This window comes from Scyliorhinus canicula, chromosome 2, assembly GCF_902713615.1.
Source record: "Scyliorhinus canicula chromosome 2, sScyCan1.1, whole genome shotgun sequence".
Classification (NCBI taxonomy): Eukaryota; Metazoa; Chordata; class Chondrichthyes; order Carcharhiniformes; family Scyliorhinidae; genus Scyliorhinus; species Scyliorhinus canicula.
The window spans coordinates 118,966,760-118,987,091 of NC_052147.1; the positions used below are offsets into that span (position 1 = coordinate 118,966,760).

Here is a 20,332-nt window from a genome sequence, read left to right on the forward strand (position 1 = left end):
ATTAATTTGTCAACTATTTGCACATTCTGCAATTTATTAATGTCTCCTATTTTGTTGCAGACTTCCGTAGTATAAACTACACCTCCACCCGGGGTGGGGGGGTATGTGAAAGAAAAATCCATTCACAAACTATAAATTGACTCCTTTTGTTAATTAATTTGAAGCTTCCAATTATTGTATTATTTTAATTTCATGCAATTTTTTTCAATTCCCATTCTGTTACTTTCTATGGCATATTAATTTTTCTAAGAATTCAGGTAGATAATTTATTCTCTGTCGTCTCCAAAGGGACATAGAGAGCTCCGCATTTGTTATGTAGAGCTCGAGGAATGCCACTCTGCAAGCATGGAGTAATGTGAAGAGGCAGGGGGGCACGATTCTCCCATGCTGCGCCGTATGGGAGAATCGCCTTTCACCCATTTTTTCCCGCGGTGCCGGTCCAACACCGGCAGATGATTCTCCGAGGAGTGGAGAATCGGCGCCATCTGCGCCAGTGCGTTTGGCGCGGCGCCGGTTACAGGCCGCTGTCCACGGCCGGGCCGCCGATTCTCCGGCATTGATGGGCTGAATGGCCGTGCGGAAACGGCAGAGTCCGGCCGGCGCTGTTCACACCTGATAGCTGCCGGCGGGAACTCTGCGCGAAGGGTCGGGGAGCAGCCTGTGGGGCAGGGAGAAAGGGAAAAGCGCTCCTTCACCGTCGGGGAGGGGGGGGCGCATCCGATGAGGTCTGGCCCGCGATCGGGGCCCACCATTCGGCGGGCCGGCCTCTCCAGCCCCGGCCCTATTTTACTACGCGCCCGGCCCCTGAACCTACACGCCATGTTGCCTCGGGGCTGGTGTGCTGAGGAAATCCCCCGCGCATGCGTGGGTTAGCAGGGCCCAACTGCGCATGCTCGAGTTTGTGCGGCCCAACTGCGCATGCGCGGGTTTGTGCGGCCCAACTGCGCGCAGGTTGGCGCGGCGCCCATTTGGCACCGGGAAGGGAGGCTGGAGCTGCTTGATCCGCTCCAGCACCGTGCTGGCCCCCTGTGGGGGCAAGAATTGGCACTGCCCACCCCATTTCGCGCCGTCATGAAATGCAACGGCATTCATGACGGCGCAGACTCTCTGCCCCATTATCGGAGAATCGTGCCCAGGGCCTCCATGCCACAGCGAGGATGGGGATTGAATCCTATTGGTGATATTTTGCTCTGCGCTCCAGCCAGCTGGGCTAAACCAACTTCACATGTGCTAATTCAGTGATTCTATTTTTTTGATTAATATGATAAATCCCAAAATTAAATCTAAGTTAACATTCTCCCTTGCATTATTTCAGTTAAATTCCACATTTGGGCTGAAATTCTCCAATCATCAGGATTCACGTTTCCCGCTGGCAGTGCACCCCCACCAGCAGGTTTTGCGGCAACATTGTGTGGTTTCAATGGAAAATCCCATTGACAAGTGGTGGGAGGATAGAATCCCTTCGCCAGTGAATGGCGCGCCACCGCTGGAGGACCGGAGAATCCAACCCACGATTGTATCTTTTACAAAAGTGTGCACAATAATTTAAAATTAATAATTCACCAGGATCTATTCACGTTAGCCATTCAGTACATTATGTTTTACTTCCAAGAACAAACAAAATAATGGCAGTGCTTAGATGCATCCATCAGCTCTTAAGATTACTTCATCCATCTGCTATCTATACTGGATAGGTGTAATTTTAGGACTTTACCTAGAAGTTCATAAAGCAAATTCAAAATATCTTTCCACGCTGCTCCGGCTTCTTCACCAGCAAATTCCGCAAAATGTGCCGCACTATGATAAATATTCAGCCGGTCAATGCAATTCAAGACCAATCTCAACATTGCCTGAAGTAATTGAAAGATTGAAGAAAAAGTCAAGAAACAAGACAAATGATTGTGAGTGCAATAACTTTCCTTTTCACACTGAATTTTTAATGTCAAAATAACATTCAATCACAACAAGAAATCATTTATGACATTTATGATTGTTACATTATTATGACCTGGAAAAAGAATTAAAATAATTGGCATTTAAAACTGGCACTGTGGGTATACCCACGCCAGATGGACTCCAGCGGCTCAAGAAGGCAGCTCACCATCAGCTTTTCATGAGCAATTAGGGATGGGCAACAACTGCTCACCAGCCAGTGACGCTCACATTGCATGAAAGAAGAAGAAAAATTAAGGCAATGACCAGATACTTTAATCCTTCTCAAGAAGCTAACTTGCATCGATGCCAGATATTTAGTTAATGAAAATGTTGGCTAATGGCATAATGACCATTGAGTAAAGAACAATTTATTAATGAAGTTCTGCAATTATCCATAGTTCTATATATTGGAATATTCCATTGTTTTTTGGGCGTGGGGTAAGATTATGTTCTTGGATGTGCTAGGGATACAACAAGTGTGGCAATTTGATATTGAAATAGTGAATCCTATTTGAACTGCTCAGAAGACTGCAGGAGCTGCATGATGTGAAGACAAAGAAGGGGTTGCTGCAGAACGAAGATTTGCCCTTTATTGTTTTTTGTCTTCCAAATCCGGTTGAACTGTCAAAAAAACTGCAATTTTAAGCAAAACCAAAGTGCCCAACCTCTTATGTTAACATGTTTGACAATTTAACACAAGAGTTTAGCCAAAAGTAACATTTTAATCTTTTTATTTGCGAATCAGCGTTGAGAAAATATTTTAATCCAATATGCTGATCTTTGGAAGGAACTCGGCATTAATTTTTGATGAATATTGTTACCAAGTGTTACTATTAAGCACTCCTGCATCAGACCCCTGCACAATGTATGTTAGAATGTCACTCCCCTGCACCAATCTGAATTTTTCCTCTTCTGACACCAGCCATCTTTATCTGCACTCTGACTGAGGGTTCAATGAAAGCCAAACATTAAGAGCTGTTGGTGCTTTGAGCTTATCCTGCCAAGAGTTACAAGGGGTCTGGGGTGAGGTGGTACAAATTTGCATGCCAGCTTTATACAAACTAAAAGAGAAAGAAGATTTTCATCCCATCACCATGCCAATTCACCATAACGTATGATCCCTTGCAAAAAGGCAAACATACTTAAAATATCTTTCTTACTTCAATGCTGTCCCTATACATTTTATATCAAGTCAGTGTCAGTATTTTTAGATTTGCCCTTTTTAACAAGAAAGAATGGTGGCTCACTGCGGCTCACTGCCAATGTGGTATGTGACTTAAAATGTGTCACATCCATGATGAGATCCCATTTAGACATGTCATCAAGGAAGGTGATAAGTGATTAAATTAAGCATCTTGTCACAGATAGTGAGGGGATATTGGCGAGATGTCACCCTGGGAAAGTCTAGCATATCTTGTGGCAGATATTGGCAAACACCCAGAGAGGGGCTTAACAGTCTAATGCAAAGAGGGATTAAAAATAAGGGATAAAAATGAAAATGACTAAGCAAAGAATCACCACAGTTGATTACAATATATTTCAATTTAGCAAGCTATAATTGATACCTTTCCATAATTTATGTTAGATGCATGTTCAAGTGACTTTCTGATTAAGTGTCAAAAAGTTCAAACAAGGGGCTTCAAAGAAGATGGCTCTGAAGTATTGCTCTACCCGAGATGTCAAAAGTGGGCTTCCCTGAACAGGAAAAATGTCAAAATCTGACAAATAAATTTGGATTGACAAACTCTGCACCTAGAATGTGGAGAAGCAAGAAAATATTAGATCGCGAATACTCAATCGCAAATACATCTTGATATTCGCTTACCTCTTCTTTAAATAGATTCTGCCTGTTCCTGAGAGAGCGTAGCTTGTACTGCTTATCTTCATGTTTCAAATCTTCCTCTGGAGGATGGAAGTATATGATAAGGTCCACCAAAGCTTCCTTGACTTCTGTGATGGGTAATTTGAATGATGTATTTTTACCAAGGCAATCAAGACCCCTGTGAAAATGTTTCAATATGTATTTCGTAAAGAAATGATGTATAGTTCACAAAATAATATTTACTCAACAACAGCATTTTAAAGTAAAAAACACCATGAAGAGTAAAACACCATGAAGATAATAATTTAAAAGGGTCTCCATCTGTCACTGTGGAAGGGTCAGGAGAGGTCACAAAATTCTGGGCAAAATTATTTTTTAAATTGCCTTTAAAGGGGGAGGATTATGATTGACAGAATTGTTTAAATTGGGTGACTCAGAGTGGGACAGAGGTAGGTTAAGGCTGTGCCACCAAGGTTTGAAGGGAAGTGGATTACAGAGTCAGAAGATAAAAATTGTGCAAGGGACTACAAGGAAATAGGGGGTGAGGTCACAGAGATTTGTAGATAAAACGAGTAATGTCAACTCAATGAATGGGATTTTCCAGCCTCTCCCACTGGTGGATCGTCTGATCCTGCCAACGTTGACCCTTCATGTTGGGTGCCCTGGTGGTGGCACGTGCAAGCTATGCAAAAGCCCATAGACTTTGGTGGGACCAACATATTCTACCAGCAGCCAACGGCTCGTCACTTCAGCAGCGAAGAAAAACATTGCAAGGGTTGGCCCGGGGGATGGGGGGGATTTCAGCCAATGAGTTTTGAGACAATAGAGGTGATGAGTACACATGACACAATGGGACAAGCTGGAGGTGGAGCCTGTGGGGGGATCTGGAGTCTAGCAAGGTGGAGATTTTGAAATTAAATTCAGAAATTACAAAAAAACATGGCTAAGGGTTTCAGCAGAGGCGCAGATGAGGTAGCTGTGAAGCTGGGAGATGTGGCAGAAAATGAACTATAGAGTAAACATTCACTCAGTCTGACAGACATTAAAGCATCAATGCGAGCAGGGAGAATGTCAAAAGGTCAGGGGAAGTGTTGGAGAGGCAGAGCTGGGTGACATTAGTGCACACATTTAAACCAATTCCTTATCTACAGATTATGTCACTGAGCAGCAGAAAGGAAAAGTAGGGGACACATTTACTTAGAGAATAAATCAATAATATTTAGCTAATTCAGAAACATTTTCAGAGAAATATAATAGTGCTTCTGCTGAAAGAAAACAAATTGCAGTGATATCCAAATCTCCATCACAGGAAAAGGTCAAAGGGAAAAAAAATCTGTTTTAGTTGCCAAAGATTTGCACTTAGTATCCACTTAAGCTGTTGGTGAGCGTCTTGTTCTAACATACAGTGATAATGTAAACATTAGCTGGAAATAATTATTAATAGAGCAGGCACAGGGTTTACAATATAATACTAAGTTTCTGACAGGAATAGAACTTGTGATTTTGTGATGTAGGATTTTGAACAACTAAAGAAGACACCACACCCCTGTTAATGTGTTCCAGGTAAATGGCCTGCTAAATGAAAACTCATTAAATTAAAGTATTTTTGTCAGAAGAAAATGTGGAAAAGAGTTGTTTTGTGTTTTGCCCAGGCCAGAACTTTGTCCACTGCCTTCCTCCCTGCAATCATAACGGACATAGTATACACTACCTGAAAGAAAACTGAACCAGCCCAATAGGGGCGAGAGTATGTCTACAGGATTAGAAGTGATTCTGATTGCAGTGGCTCATGGAAAGTCTGTACCTGGTCAGGGAGCATTGCTTCGAGTCAGTAAACCAGGCTAACATCAGGGTTCACATCAGGGCCTGGTGATGAACACCAGCCTGGGGCCTGCAGCAGCCTCCCCAGGTATTGGAGCACAGTGGTTAGCACAGCTGCCACACAGCGCCAGCAATGTGGGTTCAATTCCGGCCTCGGGTGACTGTGTGAGTTTTCACTTTCTCCCCATGTTTGTGTGGATTTCCTCCGAGTGCTCCGGTTTCCTCCCACAGTCTAAAGATGTGTAGGTTAGGTGGATTGACCATGATCAATGTGCGGGGTTACAGGGATGGGACAGGGTCCTGGGCCTAGGTAGAGTGTTCTTTCGGAGGGTTGGTACAGACTTAATGTGCCAGATGGCCTCCTTCTACACTGTAGGGATTCTATGTATTTTTCCTGCACCAGAATGGACTCATCGACTCCTGGTCACTTCTTGCATCAGCACCCATTTCCAGTGAACTGGCTGACTAAACTTAGTCAGAGGCTGGAGTCTAGCTGGATGGCTGGCCTATGCAGCTTGAGGGCCATGTCGCCGAGCCAGCTACTGGAGGATGGGGAGACCATCAACCTGGGGGGACTAGTACAGACCATGTGTATTCTACAAAAAAATTGAGATGCTTGTGAAAACTGAAAGCTTCAAAATTGAAACAAAATTTTGATGCACTTAACACATGTGAAGTAATAACTTACCAACAGCATTACACCGAAAAACAAGGTAATTGCTGGCAGCACTATTTTAGAAAGTTCCCTGATTCATTATTAACACACTATAAATGAAGGACATAATGCATTTCTGCCCTTCAAAAATATTTTCCATAACCAGTGAAAGATTTTCTATTATGTACCTGATAAACTGATTGAATAAATTGGTTGTTTTGCGTATAATACGAGCTGCCCGAGATTCTTCGGTCTGACAACGTTGTAAAATTATGCCATCGTCCATGTGTCCTTCTTGATGCAATATGGCCTGAAAGCATGAAACTGTGTTCTCAACGCATATTTTCAACAATAATTTTTACATCCACAAATGAAAACATATATCGAAAATGAAATTATTTTAAACATGAAAATTCTCTCATTCGTTTTTGGAAATAACGTTGCCCTTCTTTTAAAGAAGAGACAATTTTCTTCCCTTCCTTCCTCAAGGTGCTTCATGCAATGGATGATTCCGCTGGTACTGACAGTTCTCTGGGAGATCAGTCAACTGACACCTGGGAGCCTGGAGAGTGACAGATAGTTTTTCCGTTTGCATCCAGGTATAAGACTGACATTTCAGAGTTGCCTTCCCACTGTAGAAGTGGCCCCATTTTCATTTCATCCATTTCAATGGAAAAAATGGAGGGGCTGTATTAGAAAATGCCCTCATATTTGTCCAGGCGTCTGAAGCTCTGATTGAACCGGATACTTGGTGGTTGCATGGGTCTCCTCTTTATGGCCTGCAACAATGTCAGCGATGACAGGCACAAAGGCTAAAGAGAGGTGATGCAATATTCCCCTTCAATTGGGCTGGTTTAGCTCACTGGGCTAAACCGCTGGCTTTTAAAGCAGACCAAGCAGGCCAGCAGCACGGTTCGATTCCCGTACCAGCCTCCCCGGACAGGCGCCGGAATGTGGCGACTAGGGGCTTTTCACAGTAACTTCATTGAAGTCTACTAGTGACAATAAGCCATTTTCATTTTCATGTCACATAATAATAATAATAATTTAAAGAAGGAGTTAGACAGATTTTTAATTGGTAATGGATTGGAAGATTATGGAGAACAGGGAGGACGGTGGAGTTAAGGCCACGATGAGATCAGCCAGGATCGAATGGAAGAGCTAAATGGCCTAATTCTGCTCCTGTATCTTCTGAACTCATGAACTTATGTATGGCATTTAACCAAGGGAGATGTGGCCAGGAAAGAACCCAAATAAAAGGTTGGGGGGTGGGGGTGGTTCATGTCTGGATCAATGTCGATCCCTCAGCCAATCACTCCATTAATCCTCATTCTTTGGGTCTTTGCTGTGTGTAAATTGGTCACCACATTTATCTACACAACAGTAGTCACTGCACTTTAAAACTAATGCATTGATGGAATGTGCTTTGGGACATCTTGGGGCCACAATGAATTGTTATGTAAATGTGAATTAATTCTTTATTAAGTGAAGTGGAGCTGAGAGGAAATAAAACACAATATTCCAATAAAGGTGTTCCTCTGTCAGCAATCATGGCTTTGTGTGTTCAAGCAATCAGCCTCTGATTCACTCTAACCATTCTGTCAATCCCTTTCTCCTCCAAATAACAGACAACACCCATTTTCAAAACTGCTAACTAATCCAAAAATCTGGCAGCCAAAACATTTGACCAGAATTTTTGAAAAGTACACAGAAAAAATATAGCACTGAAAATAACATTTGGTACACAGCTGAAGAAAAAAACGGCACTTCTATTCTCCTCAGTACACGGCAGTTTTTAAATATAGGATTCCAATCAAGCCAGGATGTAAGTATTCACATAAGGCCGATTTACTACATGAGCCCAGCATACAATGCAACCCTATTGACAATCATAAAGAATTGCAGATGCAGTAATATACTTTCCATTACAACAAATTTAAATATCAAACCATGTTTGTGTGATAGCTGTTTAGAGTTTCATTGGTTTGGAAATTCAGCACTGTACAGAACAAGCCGAGATCCAATCAACCTGCTTCTGTTTCACCTTGCGGCTGTTTACCTCCAACACCAACAGCAAAGGAAATTAAACAAAACACTTATCCTTCAATCACAATCTTTGCTTTCACATATTGCTTACATGGGATCACACTGTTCCCAATGTATTTATTGCATGAGCAGATAGCCAGTGTTACATACCTTTCTTTTCACAGGCCCTAAACGTGCTGTTTTGGCATCTGGAGCCCGGTATGTTAGCCACAACCCAGTAGTGACATGCTGGATAATGCAAATCGAATCACCATACTTGATTTCAGGGGCTCCCATTCCTTCTGTGTCTCGCTTCGGTTGCAAATCTATTTTTTCCTTTGAGATTTAAGCAATAATAAAAAAATGTACACATGCTTGACATGGTTTTTGGTATAAAATACAGTGGGTGGGTCTCTCGGTCCTGGTGCAGCATGCCCCCAGGATTCTCCTCCTTGCCAGCCGGCTAATGGGATTTCCCATTGTGGGAAGCCCCACGCAGTCGGGAAATTCCCTGGCTGCCGTGCAACGGAGAATCCCAACAGCGGTTAATCCAACCTAGTGTATCTCATGAGCAAACAGCTCAGACCACTGGTGTGAATGTTATGAAAAGCTGCATGACAATATACATCAAACTTTGTTGTATTTTATTACCTTCATATGCCCTGATCTACTCGGTATTGCTGGTCCTCAGATTACCCGAAAACTATATGGGAACTAGAAACTGTTACTAGCAGGTTCTGTTGCATTTCACACCTTCAGGTCACATAACTCTTTGCTTATTTAGCAGCAAGATAATTGGAGTGATTGAAACACTACCCACTCAACTGGAACCAGATGGCTGGGCACTTAAAAATCGTTCATGACTGCCAGAAAATCATCTAGATTTGGCTATTTACAATTTTACGGCAGGCATCTGAGCACAGGGCTGAGCTACTCACCCATTGTGGCTTGGTCCTTACTTGTCCAAGAAATGACATGGGGCCTCAACTGTGATTTCATTGCAGCCTGCACAGGAAGCCTTTGTGCATTTTCTTCCAGCCTGAAGCAGGCCTGAAGGGGATCAAGATATGAAGAAACATGTTGGCAAGCCCGCACCTAGGCTGGGACATTCCACTACCCGCGCGTCATGTTTACTGGTCCTGCCAAAACCTGCGGCATTTTGCGTGGGTCGCCCTTCGTGTGCTGAGTATAGTTTTGTCCTCCTGACTTAGGAAGAGGCATACTTGCATTGGAAGCAATTTAGAGATGATTCACTGGATTGATTCTTTTGGATGAAGGAGTTGTCTTTTTAGGTAAGGTGCAGCGGGTTGGGCCAATACCCACTGAAATTTAGAAGAATGAGAGGTGATCATATTAAAACATAAATGATTCTGTAGGGGTCTGATATGTTAGATGAGAAGGCGTTTCCCCTTGTGGAAGAATCTAGAATTGGGTGTTTAGTTTAAAAATAAGGGGGTGATCTAATTGAATGGGAACAGAATTCCGTAACGAGCGCATTTAGCCGGTGTTTCCCGGCAGAACACCATACTATCTACCAGGACTCTGCTTCTATTCGGGGCCTCATCAGGGTTGCCCTGCTGAGGCCACACTTAGTCCCACTTCCTGCACTGAGGAACTCTGCTCATTGGAACACCTCAATGCAGGAGGAGATCAGGATACCATTTTTATATGTCATCCCAATCTCTCAACACCCCCACGTGACCCCTAATCCCCAAAAGCCCCAACTCACCTATAAGGGGGTGCCAGGCTGGCAACGTCAAGGTGACACCACCAGTGCCAGGGTGCCATCCTGCCCGGAGGGGAAGTACCTGGGGACCTCTGATCCCCTGAGAGACCCCACGAGTGCAGTTCCGTCTGGTCCCTGTGTGTGAAGACCAGCACTGAACAGCACTCGTCTAGGTCTCTAAAGTGAAGGGATTAGATTCCAGGGTCTCGGATAGGTCACGGGAGAGCATATTAGATTAAAACTAGCTGTCTCACTCTAATATGCAGATTTGCAAAACAGTGATCCCACCCACAATGTGCGGGATTCAGATCACAAAGTCTTGCGAGATCACATTAGATCTTGGGAGGCATGGCAAGCTGGGTAGATCCCAGAAGAGGGATCTCCCAGCATCTACTGGCTGCACTGCATTTTGGGTGCAACGCAGCCTCGCATCTAAGGGCTCTGCTATTTAGGATGCAGATGAGGAGGAATTTCTTCTCGAGGATCATTAATCTTTGGAATTCTCTACCCCAGAGAGCAGTGGTCATCGATTATAACTCAATGCTGAATTAGACAGATTATTGATCTAGATAGGACTCAAGGATTATGGGGACTAAGCAGGAAAGTGGAGTTAAGCCCATGTTCAGATCAGCCATGATCGGTTCAAATGATGGAAAAGGCTTCATGGGCCAAATGGCCTACTCCTGATCCAACTTCTCATGTATATATGTTTTCAATGTGGAATAGCTCCTCTGGATCACACATTGGGAGACCGTAGACTTCCTCTATTCAGACTCCCTCTCAGTTTTGTGAACACCACCCATTCTTCCCACACCTTCCAGCATTCTGGTCGTCAGCTACAAGCCTCGCGCTTTCTGCAAGATCAGCAGTTGTTTCCTGCATGTCCGAAGTGAGAAGCAGGCAGCCAGCATTTTAATGAGGGCCAGGAATTCCAACACCCCAGATTTTGTTTCTGCAGGAGTGGGTATAGTTTTCACCTCACCTCCACAAGAGTGAACCTTATCTCAAAAGACAACTCCTTCATCCAAAAAGAATCAGTCCAGTGAACCAACGGATGCTTCCCCATTTTTGTATTCCTGGTTCCTTTGGTCCAGTGAACCATCTCTGAATTACTTCCAATGAAAGAATGCCTCTTCCTAAGTCAGGAAAACAAAACTGTACTCAGTACACGAGGGGCAAGCTACACAAAACAGCGGAGACTTTGGTGGGACTGGAAGATCCCACCAGTGGCCAATGGTGAGCCAATTCCACCGCCGGAAAACACATTGCTGAGGGAGCGGAAGTCCCGGCCTAGGTGCAGTCTTGCGAAAATGTTTCTTCATAATCTTGATCCTGGTGCGCAAGACCCACTCATCAGGAATGAATAATAATGAAAAATAAATGCATAACAAAACAATTAACATATTTTCTAGCTGGACTTCACTTCTGGGTACTCCATCTTCCACATTATATCACAGCAGGAATACCATAATTATTATAATACCTTTGATATTCTTAAACAGAACGATGTCGCTTTGATGTCGGACTTGGCTTGCTCCAGCAGCATCAGACCTTGATCTTCAACTAAGCCCAGATACAGACCTGATGTGAGGTGTCGTAGGCGGAAAGACTGGCCCCACTTAATGTGACTTCCGCTCCAACTAAATAAAGGGAGAAAATACATGGAAATGTTGTCATCTTACACTGGTAACTATTCAAGCTCAGGGAGCCTTTGATGGAAGAGGGATGAAAACCATGCTGTTTCAAACTAGTAAACATTTATTCACTATTTCCAGAGTTGTACATTAGCAAGACTCCATTAGAACCTTCTTCTCTCAGATTCCAGTTACACCTGACAACATCTGACATCACTAATCATGCACATTAGCCTAATAGCTATTAATCTTTTGGAACCAAAATCCTAAATAAAATGACATATGTTGTATAAATGGAAAGTCTTTTCATTTAAAATAGGAATTCAATCCTTGCTATTTTATTAATGGTGAGATATGAGGAACTGTGGAGGAACAACGGGATTTGGCAGTCCACAGACACAAATTACTAAAAGTGACAGCAAAGACAGAACTGTAATCGCAAAGACTAATGGAACATTGACCTTTATTTTAAAGGAGCCAGGAATACAAAAATAGGGCAGCACCTTTGGTTGCACAGAGCCTCAGACAAATCCTATCTGGAGAACTCCATTCAGCTTTGAACAATGCATCCTGATAAGGATAAAATAGACCCTCGAATGGCTACAGTGCCAAATTTACCAGAGTGATTCCAGGCGCGAAGGGTTAAATTACACAGGACAGTTCTGTAATCTTGGTTTGTAATCTTTAAAATGATAAAGGGACTCAGCGGGGCAAGTACAGAGAATATATTTCCTCTGGTGGGGGAATCCATAATCGGAAGGCACAACCTTCAAATTAGAGTTAGCGCATTTAGGAGTGAAATCGGAAATCACTTCTTCACTGAACCCGCATTCATCCCATTTGCACTATAAAGGTAGTGCAAATGGGGTGAATGCTGGTTCAGGTGAAACTTTCCAGACACGGATTGATAAGTATTAATTAGATATGGATGCAGACACAGTGCTAAGTCAGGTTTAAGGAGTTGAGATACAGGTTAGTCATGATCTGACTGAACAGCTTAAGGGGCTAACTGGCCTACTCGATATCCTATCCTGCTATATTTCTATGTTCTTTCATTGCATTTCTCTCATTTTGCTCCTTTCATCTGGCACTTACGTGTGAAATTAAAGGCCCAGTTTTCAGATGGGAAGGAGGAGTTCAGAGATGGGACCAAACTCGAGTCACATTCCTGTTTCTGTCTCCAGGCTGTTGGGGTGTGTGATATTACTGGTGGATGGGTTCCACTTGTGCCACAGTGTGTGTGTGCATTGGGGGGCGGGGGGGCTGCCGTTTCAATTGACAGACCCGAGGTAAAACGGCCCTGAAGCAGGCCTACTGACAGTTCCTATATCGACTGTTAATTGTTTCCAAAGATCAGACGATTGCTTAGAAGTGCTGGCAGCAGATCAGAACCTCGATTTCTGACACTTAAAGTAGATACGTGCCCCCTGGGAGAAGACCTATCAAAATCAATGCCTTCCCAAAATTTGGCGACCCTCTTGAGTCATTCCCCTTCCCTTGACGTCCCTCACCTTGACTTGCTTCTAATACCACCTGTAAGCCTCTAAAAATCCTCTTACCTTTCCAGAATTTTCCAAGTCTTTTATCTTGCCTCCGTGTCTGACCCCACCTCTGATCACTTGGCAGGTAGTGAAGGGTTTCTGGAACCCGCCCATCCCAGTGTACATTCTACAGGGTCTAATCATGGGCCTCTGGATTGGGCAGGTGGGCTTCCTGCCCTGCAAAATGGCCATTGATGAAAGCAATCTGTGTCCTCAGTGGTCATGTTTTGCCAACCTACCTTCAATTGGTCCCATTTCAGGATAGCAAAATCTGGCCCTCAGAATTTAATTCTAACTACTGAAGTTCTCCTTGTATTAGTCTCAACAATATTCCATTCTGCTTGTGTGGCCTCAAAACATCTCACCACATACTAAAAGGTCATTGCTCTGTCAGTGTTCATGATTATCGCATGACACATGATTTACAGAATGAATTTCATGAATTGCCTTACAGATTTCTACAACTACCTACAACATCAATGACCCCCCCCCCACACACACACACACACACACCCCCCCCCCCCCCAACCCCTCCCCGGCAACATTCCAGGTGAACTTTCAAATCTGGCATCCCGATGTGAAAAACAAAATGTCTGGCAGTTCTCGAAAGCTTGAAGTCTTTTAGCTTACCTTATCCGAAGAGGTTCCAAACGCCATAATGATCTGGCGTAGGCACCTGTCTCCCCACTTTCATAGTTAACTGTTCTGCAACAGATTAGAAATTAACACCGTGTTTCAATGTCCAAACAATTCAGTCATTTTCTAACTCATTATAAAAGCTAATTTGGTAAATAAAGGGCTCGAGCTAACTGAATTGCAACAGAGGCCTGTGCCGATCGCATTTTGTTGGGTATTTCCTGGCACTCACAGCGCCAAGAAAGACCACATTATCAAACGGGACTCTTGCAATCCGGGTCCTCAGTACGGAATGCCCTGCCGAGGCTGCACTTAATCCCATTTCCTGCACTGAGGCGCTCCACTTGCCAGAACTCCTCAGTGCAGGAGGAGATCAGGACACCATTTTTAAATGGAGCCCAGATCTCTCGCACCCTCCTCCACCCCAACCACACAACCCCTGGACGCCCCAAAGCCAATGCACCTATAAGATAACACACGGGGACCAGGCAAAACTGCATTTGTTGGGGGTTCTCCCAGGAAGTCGGAGGCCCCCAGATGGTCGTCCTCTGGGCAGGGTGGTACCCTGGCACTGCTGATGCCACCCAGGCACCTTGAAACTGTTAGCTGGTCACCCTGGCAGTGCCACCCAGGCACTGCCAGGGTGCCAGACCAAGGTGGCATTTTTCCCGTACCGTGGATCGGGACTGGAGGTGCCCTGCCCTTATGAGGTGGGGTGCAAGGTGCTCGAGGACCCCCAACAGGTAAATTGGGGCATGGGGTGGTCCAGGGTCACGGTGGGGGACCTGATCTCTTCTAAGTGCGACCTCAGCGGGGCCTTCCCCACCAAGGCCCTAAAAGATAACAGAGTCCTGTTCAATAGCGGGATTGTTGTAATGCTGGGAAATACCCTGCTAAACCTGTCCACAACAGGATTCTGGTTTTATATTCTGTTAAATCGCATCATTTATTTTCAGTCTCCATCAAACAATCGATTGGAAACAGAATCCCGGTTTAAAACAAACAGTGATCTTGCTGTCATAAAAATACCATGTGGCTTTAATTAACTGAAACTAGATATCCAATAATTGCTGTTTTGTGAGTCATCTGTCGAAAATTGTTCCTCCTATTTTAAGCAGAAATTGCACGCATGATCGCCTACACTTTGTCAGATTACAGTAATTATACTGTAATCTCCTAGATTACACTTACAGCACCACACAATAAATTGGCGGCACAGTAGCACAGTGGTTAGCACTGTTGCTTCACAGCGTCAGGGTCCCAGGCTCGATTCCCGGCCTGGGTCATTGTCTGAGGAGTCTGCAATTTCTCCTCGTGTCTGTATGGCTTTCCTCCGGATGATCTGGTTTCCTCCCACAAGTCCCAAAATATGTGCTGTTAGGTGAATTGGACATTCTGAATTCTCCCTAGGTAAACCCGAAGAGGCGCCGGAGTGTGGCAACTAGGAGATTTTCACAGTAACTACATTGCAGTGTTAATATAAGCCTTCCTGTGACAATAATAAAGATTAATAAAGGTTAACTACTATTAGTACATTCAAAACATGGTCTAACCAGCATGTGTTATATTACCATGGCTTCTCGTTCTACTGGCCACATCACGATTGCTGACAGTTTCAGTTAAAAAATGGTTTAAAAGTCGATAATTAATTAGACAGTTATGATAATGGGAATGCAGTCATGCAAAGTGTCCGCTGTATCGCAGTAGTCAAACTCTGAGACAGATGTTGTGGTTCAATTCTGACTCCCAATGCTTAAATGCATAATCCAGGCTGACAATCCAATGCAGTACTGAAGGAGGCAAGGTACAGGCCCCATTTACCGATTCTTGGGTTGACAGCTTGTGGGACCTTACTGTCGGCACGCTGACTGCCAAGTTTCCGACATTTCAGTAGTGATTAAACATCAAAAGTACTTCATTGACAATTTGGGATACCTTGAAGCTATACAAGTAGCTATAATAAATGCAAATTCTCTCTTCCTTTTAATCTACAATTGCATTTTAAATAATGTACAATTTATAAAAAATATAGGGCGCGATTCTCCCATATGGGGAGAAATCGTAAGGCTGGCGTCAAATCCGGGCGGGTTTGACGCCAGCCCCCCCTTCCCGACCAGGAACCGATTCTGGTCCCCGGTCGGGGCTAGCATGCCGACGCCGTAAACTCCGGCATCGAGGGCTTAACGAATTTCGTTAAGCCCGCTTGCCAGAGTTAGCGCCGGCTGACGCGTCATATGACGTCAGCCGCGCATGCGCGGATTGGAAGACTCCAACCCGTGCATACGCGGATGACATCATCGCGCATTTGCGCGAAACCCACGCATGCGCGGGCCAGGATGCCCCTCAGCCGCCCCGCGAAGTGATACAGCGGGGCGGCGGAGGGACAAAGAGTGCGCGGGCATCGGGCCCGCTGCCCGCGATCGGTGCCCACTGATCGCGGGCCCATGGCACCCTTGGCACGGCCGTGGTACTGCCGTGCCATGGTTTTAAAGATCGAGAGTTTATGGCCGTTTTTACGAACGGCCAGACCAGGTGTGTTTGCCGTTCGTAAAAACAGCCGTAAAGGGCTGGGAACTCGGCCCATCGAACAGCTGAGAATCGCTGCCGGCCGTAAAAAAACGGCGGCAGCGATTCGTATCGGGAGTCGGGCGTGGGGGGGGGGGGGGAGAATAGCGGGAGGGCGTCGGAACAGCGTGGCCGTAAAATCTTACGAGCCACGCTATTCTCCGCACCGTCGGGAGTGCGGAGAATCGCGCCCATAGACTTCCATTTCAATTGCGCCTTTAATAAACTTCGGATGAAACAGAGCACCTCCCAGAAGGAAATAAAATGAAACTTGGAAATGATTGAATCTGGTCTGAATGGTCTTGTATTGCTGAAGATGGAACTAGAAGACGATAAGATATAGGAGCAGAAGTGGGCCATTCAGCCCATTGGGTCTGCTCTGCCATTCAATGATATCAGGACTGATCTGAAATTATGATCCTCAAATCCTCAAATCCACTTTCGCACCTTATTCCCATAACCTTTTATTCTCTTACTGATTAAAAATCTGTCTCCACTACTCCAGTAGCACTGTTTTTTGAGAATTTTGAACTGTATTTTTCCTTCTGGGATATAGCCTATAAAATACTTTTGCTGTGTAGGTACTGTTGTAATGTAGGAAACATGGCAACCAATTTAGTAAGATCCCACAGACTACAATATGATAGAGACCAGGTAAACTGTGTCTTAGTGATATACTTTGAAGCATAACTATTAGTCAGGACACTCTTTTTCAAAATGGCATCATGGTATGTTTTATGTCCATTTGAGAGGACAGCCAAAGCCTTGTTACCAAAGACTGCGGGCGGAATTCTCCGCAAGGCTCGACGGCGTCGTGAAACCCGGAGAGGTTCACGACGGCGTCGGAGGCCGCTCCTGGCCCCCTATTCTACTTGAGTAACATGATAACATAAGAAAGCCGTTGTAATGAAACTTACACATAATCCCCGTCATCTTTCTGGCCTGTAAAAGGGATGGTCAAACACTCATCGTGACCATGATAAAGACGAAGAACATGTCCACCCGTTAGAAATCCTTCAAGAGAACAGAGTGGAACATGAGTTAACACATGTAACAAATCACTGCCTTGAATAGACCTTACTGATTTTATTCTTGAACTCTTGGTATATCCTTGAACAATAGGGTGTCTACCACACAACCAATTTGAAATTATGGTATAGGAAAATATGGGAGGCAGTGGCATCATGGTCACTTGACTGATAATCCAGAAACCCAGGGTAATGGGTACAAAACCCACCATGGCATTAAAAAGTCTGATGATAACCATTAAATCATTGTCGATTGTCGTAAAAACCCATCTGGTTCACTAATGTCCTTTAGGGAAGGAAATCTGCCACCCTTACCGGTCTGGCCTACATGCAAGTCACTCATGGGAACAGGAGTAGGCCATTCACCCCTTTGAGCCAGTCTTCGATCAGATCACCCCTTAACCTTCTAAATAATAGCGAATACAGGTCTAATTTGAGTAATCTATCCTGGTAAATCAACCCCTGTAATCCAGGTATCATTTTTGTAAACCTACGATGCACTCCCTCCAAGGCCATAATATCCTTCCTAAGGTTCAAAGGTAATTATGGATGGGCAATGACTGCTGGTCCAGCAAGCGATGCCCACATCACATGAAATAATTTTTAAAAATAATTTGAAATTACATAGAAACATACATAGAAAATATCAGGAGTAGGCCATTCCGCCCTTCGAGACTGCTCCGCCATTCATTATTATCATGGCTGATCATCAAATTCAATACCCTGTTGACACCAAATTCCAAACTGAGTGGAAGGGTGAGCTATGAGAAGGATGCAGAGATCCTTCAATGTGCTTTGGGCAAGTTGAGTGAGTGGGCAAATAAATGGTAGATACAGTATAATTTGGATAAATGCAAGGTTAGCACTGTTGCTTCACAGCGCCAGGGACCCAGGTACATTTCCCGGCTTGGAACTCTGTCTGTGTGGAGTCTCCCCGTGTCTGTGTGGGTTTTCTCCAGGTGCTCCGGTTTCCTCCAAGTCCCGAAAGACATGCTTGTTAGGTGAATACAACATTCTGATTTCTCCCTCAGTGTACCCGAACAGGCGCCGGACTGTGGCGACTAGGGGATTTTCACACTAACACTCATTGTAGTGTAATGTAAACTTATTTGTGACACTAATAAAGATTGTATTACATATTATAGGTTATCCATTTTTGTGGCAAAAACGAGAATGTAGACTATTTTCTGAATGGCCATAAATTAGGAGAGGTGAATGTGCAACGAGACCTAAGTGTCCTCATACACCAGTCACTGACAGTAAGCATGCAGGTACAGCAGGTGGTCAAGAAGGCAAATAGTATGTCGGCCTTCATTGCGACAGGATTCGAGTACAGGAGCAGAGATGTCTTGCGGCTATTATACAGGGCCTTGGTGAGGTCACACCTGGAATATACTGTGCAGTTTTGGTCTCCTTATCTGAAGAAGGATGTCCCACTTGTTCTATGCAGGTCCCGCCGGCGTAAATTGGACTAGGTCCCTTACCGGCGGGGCCTGGCGGCGTCGGCTGGCTCCGGGGTCCTGGGGGAGGGTGCGGGGCGATATGGCCCCGGGGGGGTGCCCCCACGGTGGCCTGGCCCACGATCGGGGCCCACCAATCCGCGGGCGGGCCTGTGCCGTGGGGGCACTCTTTTCCTACGCGCCGGCTGTGTAAGCCTCTGCGATGGCCGATGCGAAGGTGAACCCCCCCCCCCCTGCGCACGTGCGGGGATGACGTCAGCAGCCGCTGACACTCCCGTGCATGCACGCGCTCGCGCCGGCTGGCCAAAGGCCTTCCACGCTGGCTGGCGGGGCGCAAACCACTCTGGCACCGACCTAGCTCCTGAAGATGTGGAGGATTCCACACCTTTGGGGTGGCCCGACGCCGGAGTGGTTCACGGCACTTCGTCCCGCCGGGACCCCCCCCCCCCCCCCCCCCCCCCCCGGGTACGGGAGAATCCTGCCCCAAATGTCTTTGAAATTTTGAGGGTTTTAAACTTTCATTTGTCAATGTTTCCCTGCGTATAACACACATGAACATTGAATCCTGATTTGCAATGGCACAATTAATAACCCATACCTCAAGTAATCACCTTTATGCTATTTTCTCCCTGTTTTCAGGTTCTTCTTCATGAGTTGTTCACCAGAGACCCAGGAGTTCACACCAGTGTTGCTAGCAGTTACAAAATGGAGGAATCCTTCTTGTGCCCCGAGCACATGACGTCAGCATGCAGGGCACGTGACCTGCTTTCTGCTCTTTGCTGAACAAAAAACTGGCCCTGGACAGCGCACTGACGTCAGGAGGAGACGGTGCACCCGGCTGCGCTCCGGAACCTTGAATTCATCTCTCACTGTATTTAACTACATTTAACACCCCACCATCTGGCCTGGGCTTGCGAAATCCCACCAACTGTCCTGGCTTGAGACAAATTCACTCTTCTTTCGTCTGTGATTAACCCTCTCTCCAGGGGCACTGTCTGGACCTGTAAAGATTTCATTACCTGCAATGACTCGCATCAGAGTGTGATTTTGCATTATTGGCTTTGTCTTTATATGCTGTGTTTGTGTAACCTACCTCTTCACTCACCTGAGGAAGGAGTTGCGCTCCGAAAGCTAGTGATTCTAAATAAACCTATTGGACTTTAACCTGCTGTTGTAAAACTTCTATCTTGAAATTACCCAATGTTTGACCTCAAACTACTTTCTTTGGTAGTGAATTCCACAGATTCACCACTCTCCAGGTGAAGAAATTTCTCCTCACCTCAGTCCTAAAAGGTTTCTATGAGTTTCCCTCTCACTCTGCTAAACTCCAATGAAAATAATCCTAACCGATTTAGTTCCTCCTCATATGACAATCCCGCCATTCCAAGAATCAGTCTGGTAAACCTTCACTACACTCCACCCATAGCAAGAATATCCTTCTCAGATAAGGACACCAAAACTGCACACAATATTCCAAGTGTGGC

General features: G+C 45.0%; 1 protein-coding gene and 1 long non-coding RNA gene across 2 annotated transcripts in view; one reads left to right on the top strand and one right to left on the bottom strand.

Annotated features, from left to right (window-relative positions):
* Nucleotides 1–20,332, bottom strand: part of ryr3 (ryanodine receptor 3) — a 500,545-nt gene that overhangs the window by 342,136 nt on the left and 138,077 nt on the right. The window contains 7 exon segments of the mRNA XM_038785757.1: nucleotides 1,715–1,850; nucleotides 3,761–3,935; nucleotides 6,422–6,543; nucleotides 8,430–8,594; nucleotides 11,468–11,624; nucleotides 13,790–13,864; nucleotides 17,278–17,374. Coding sequence (XP_038641685.1) covers nucleotides 1,715–1,850; nucleotides 3,761–3,935; nucleotides 6,422–6,543; nucleotides 8,430–8,594; nucleotides 11,468–11,624; nucleotides 13,790–13,864; nucleotides 17,278–17,374 — 927 coding nt within the window.
* LOC119957689 lies at nucleotides 1,803–19,640 on the top strand. The gene is made up of 3 exons (XR_005458893.1): nucleotides 1,803–1,901; nucleotides 6,723–6,832; nucleotides 19,488–19,640. It is a non-coding gene; the product is annotated as an uncharacterized LOC119957689 (long non-coding RNA).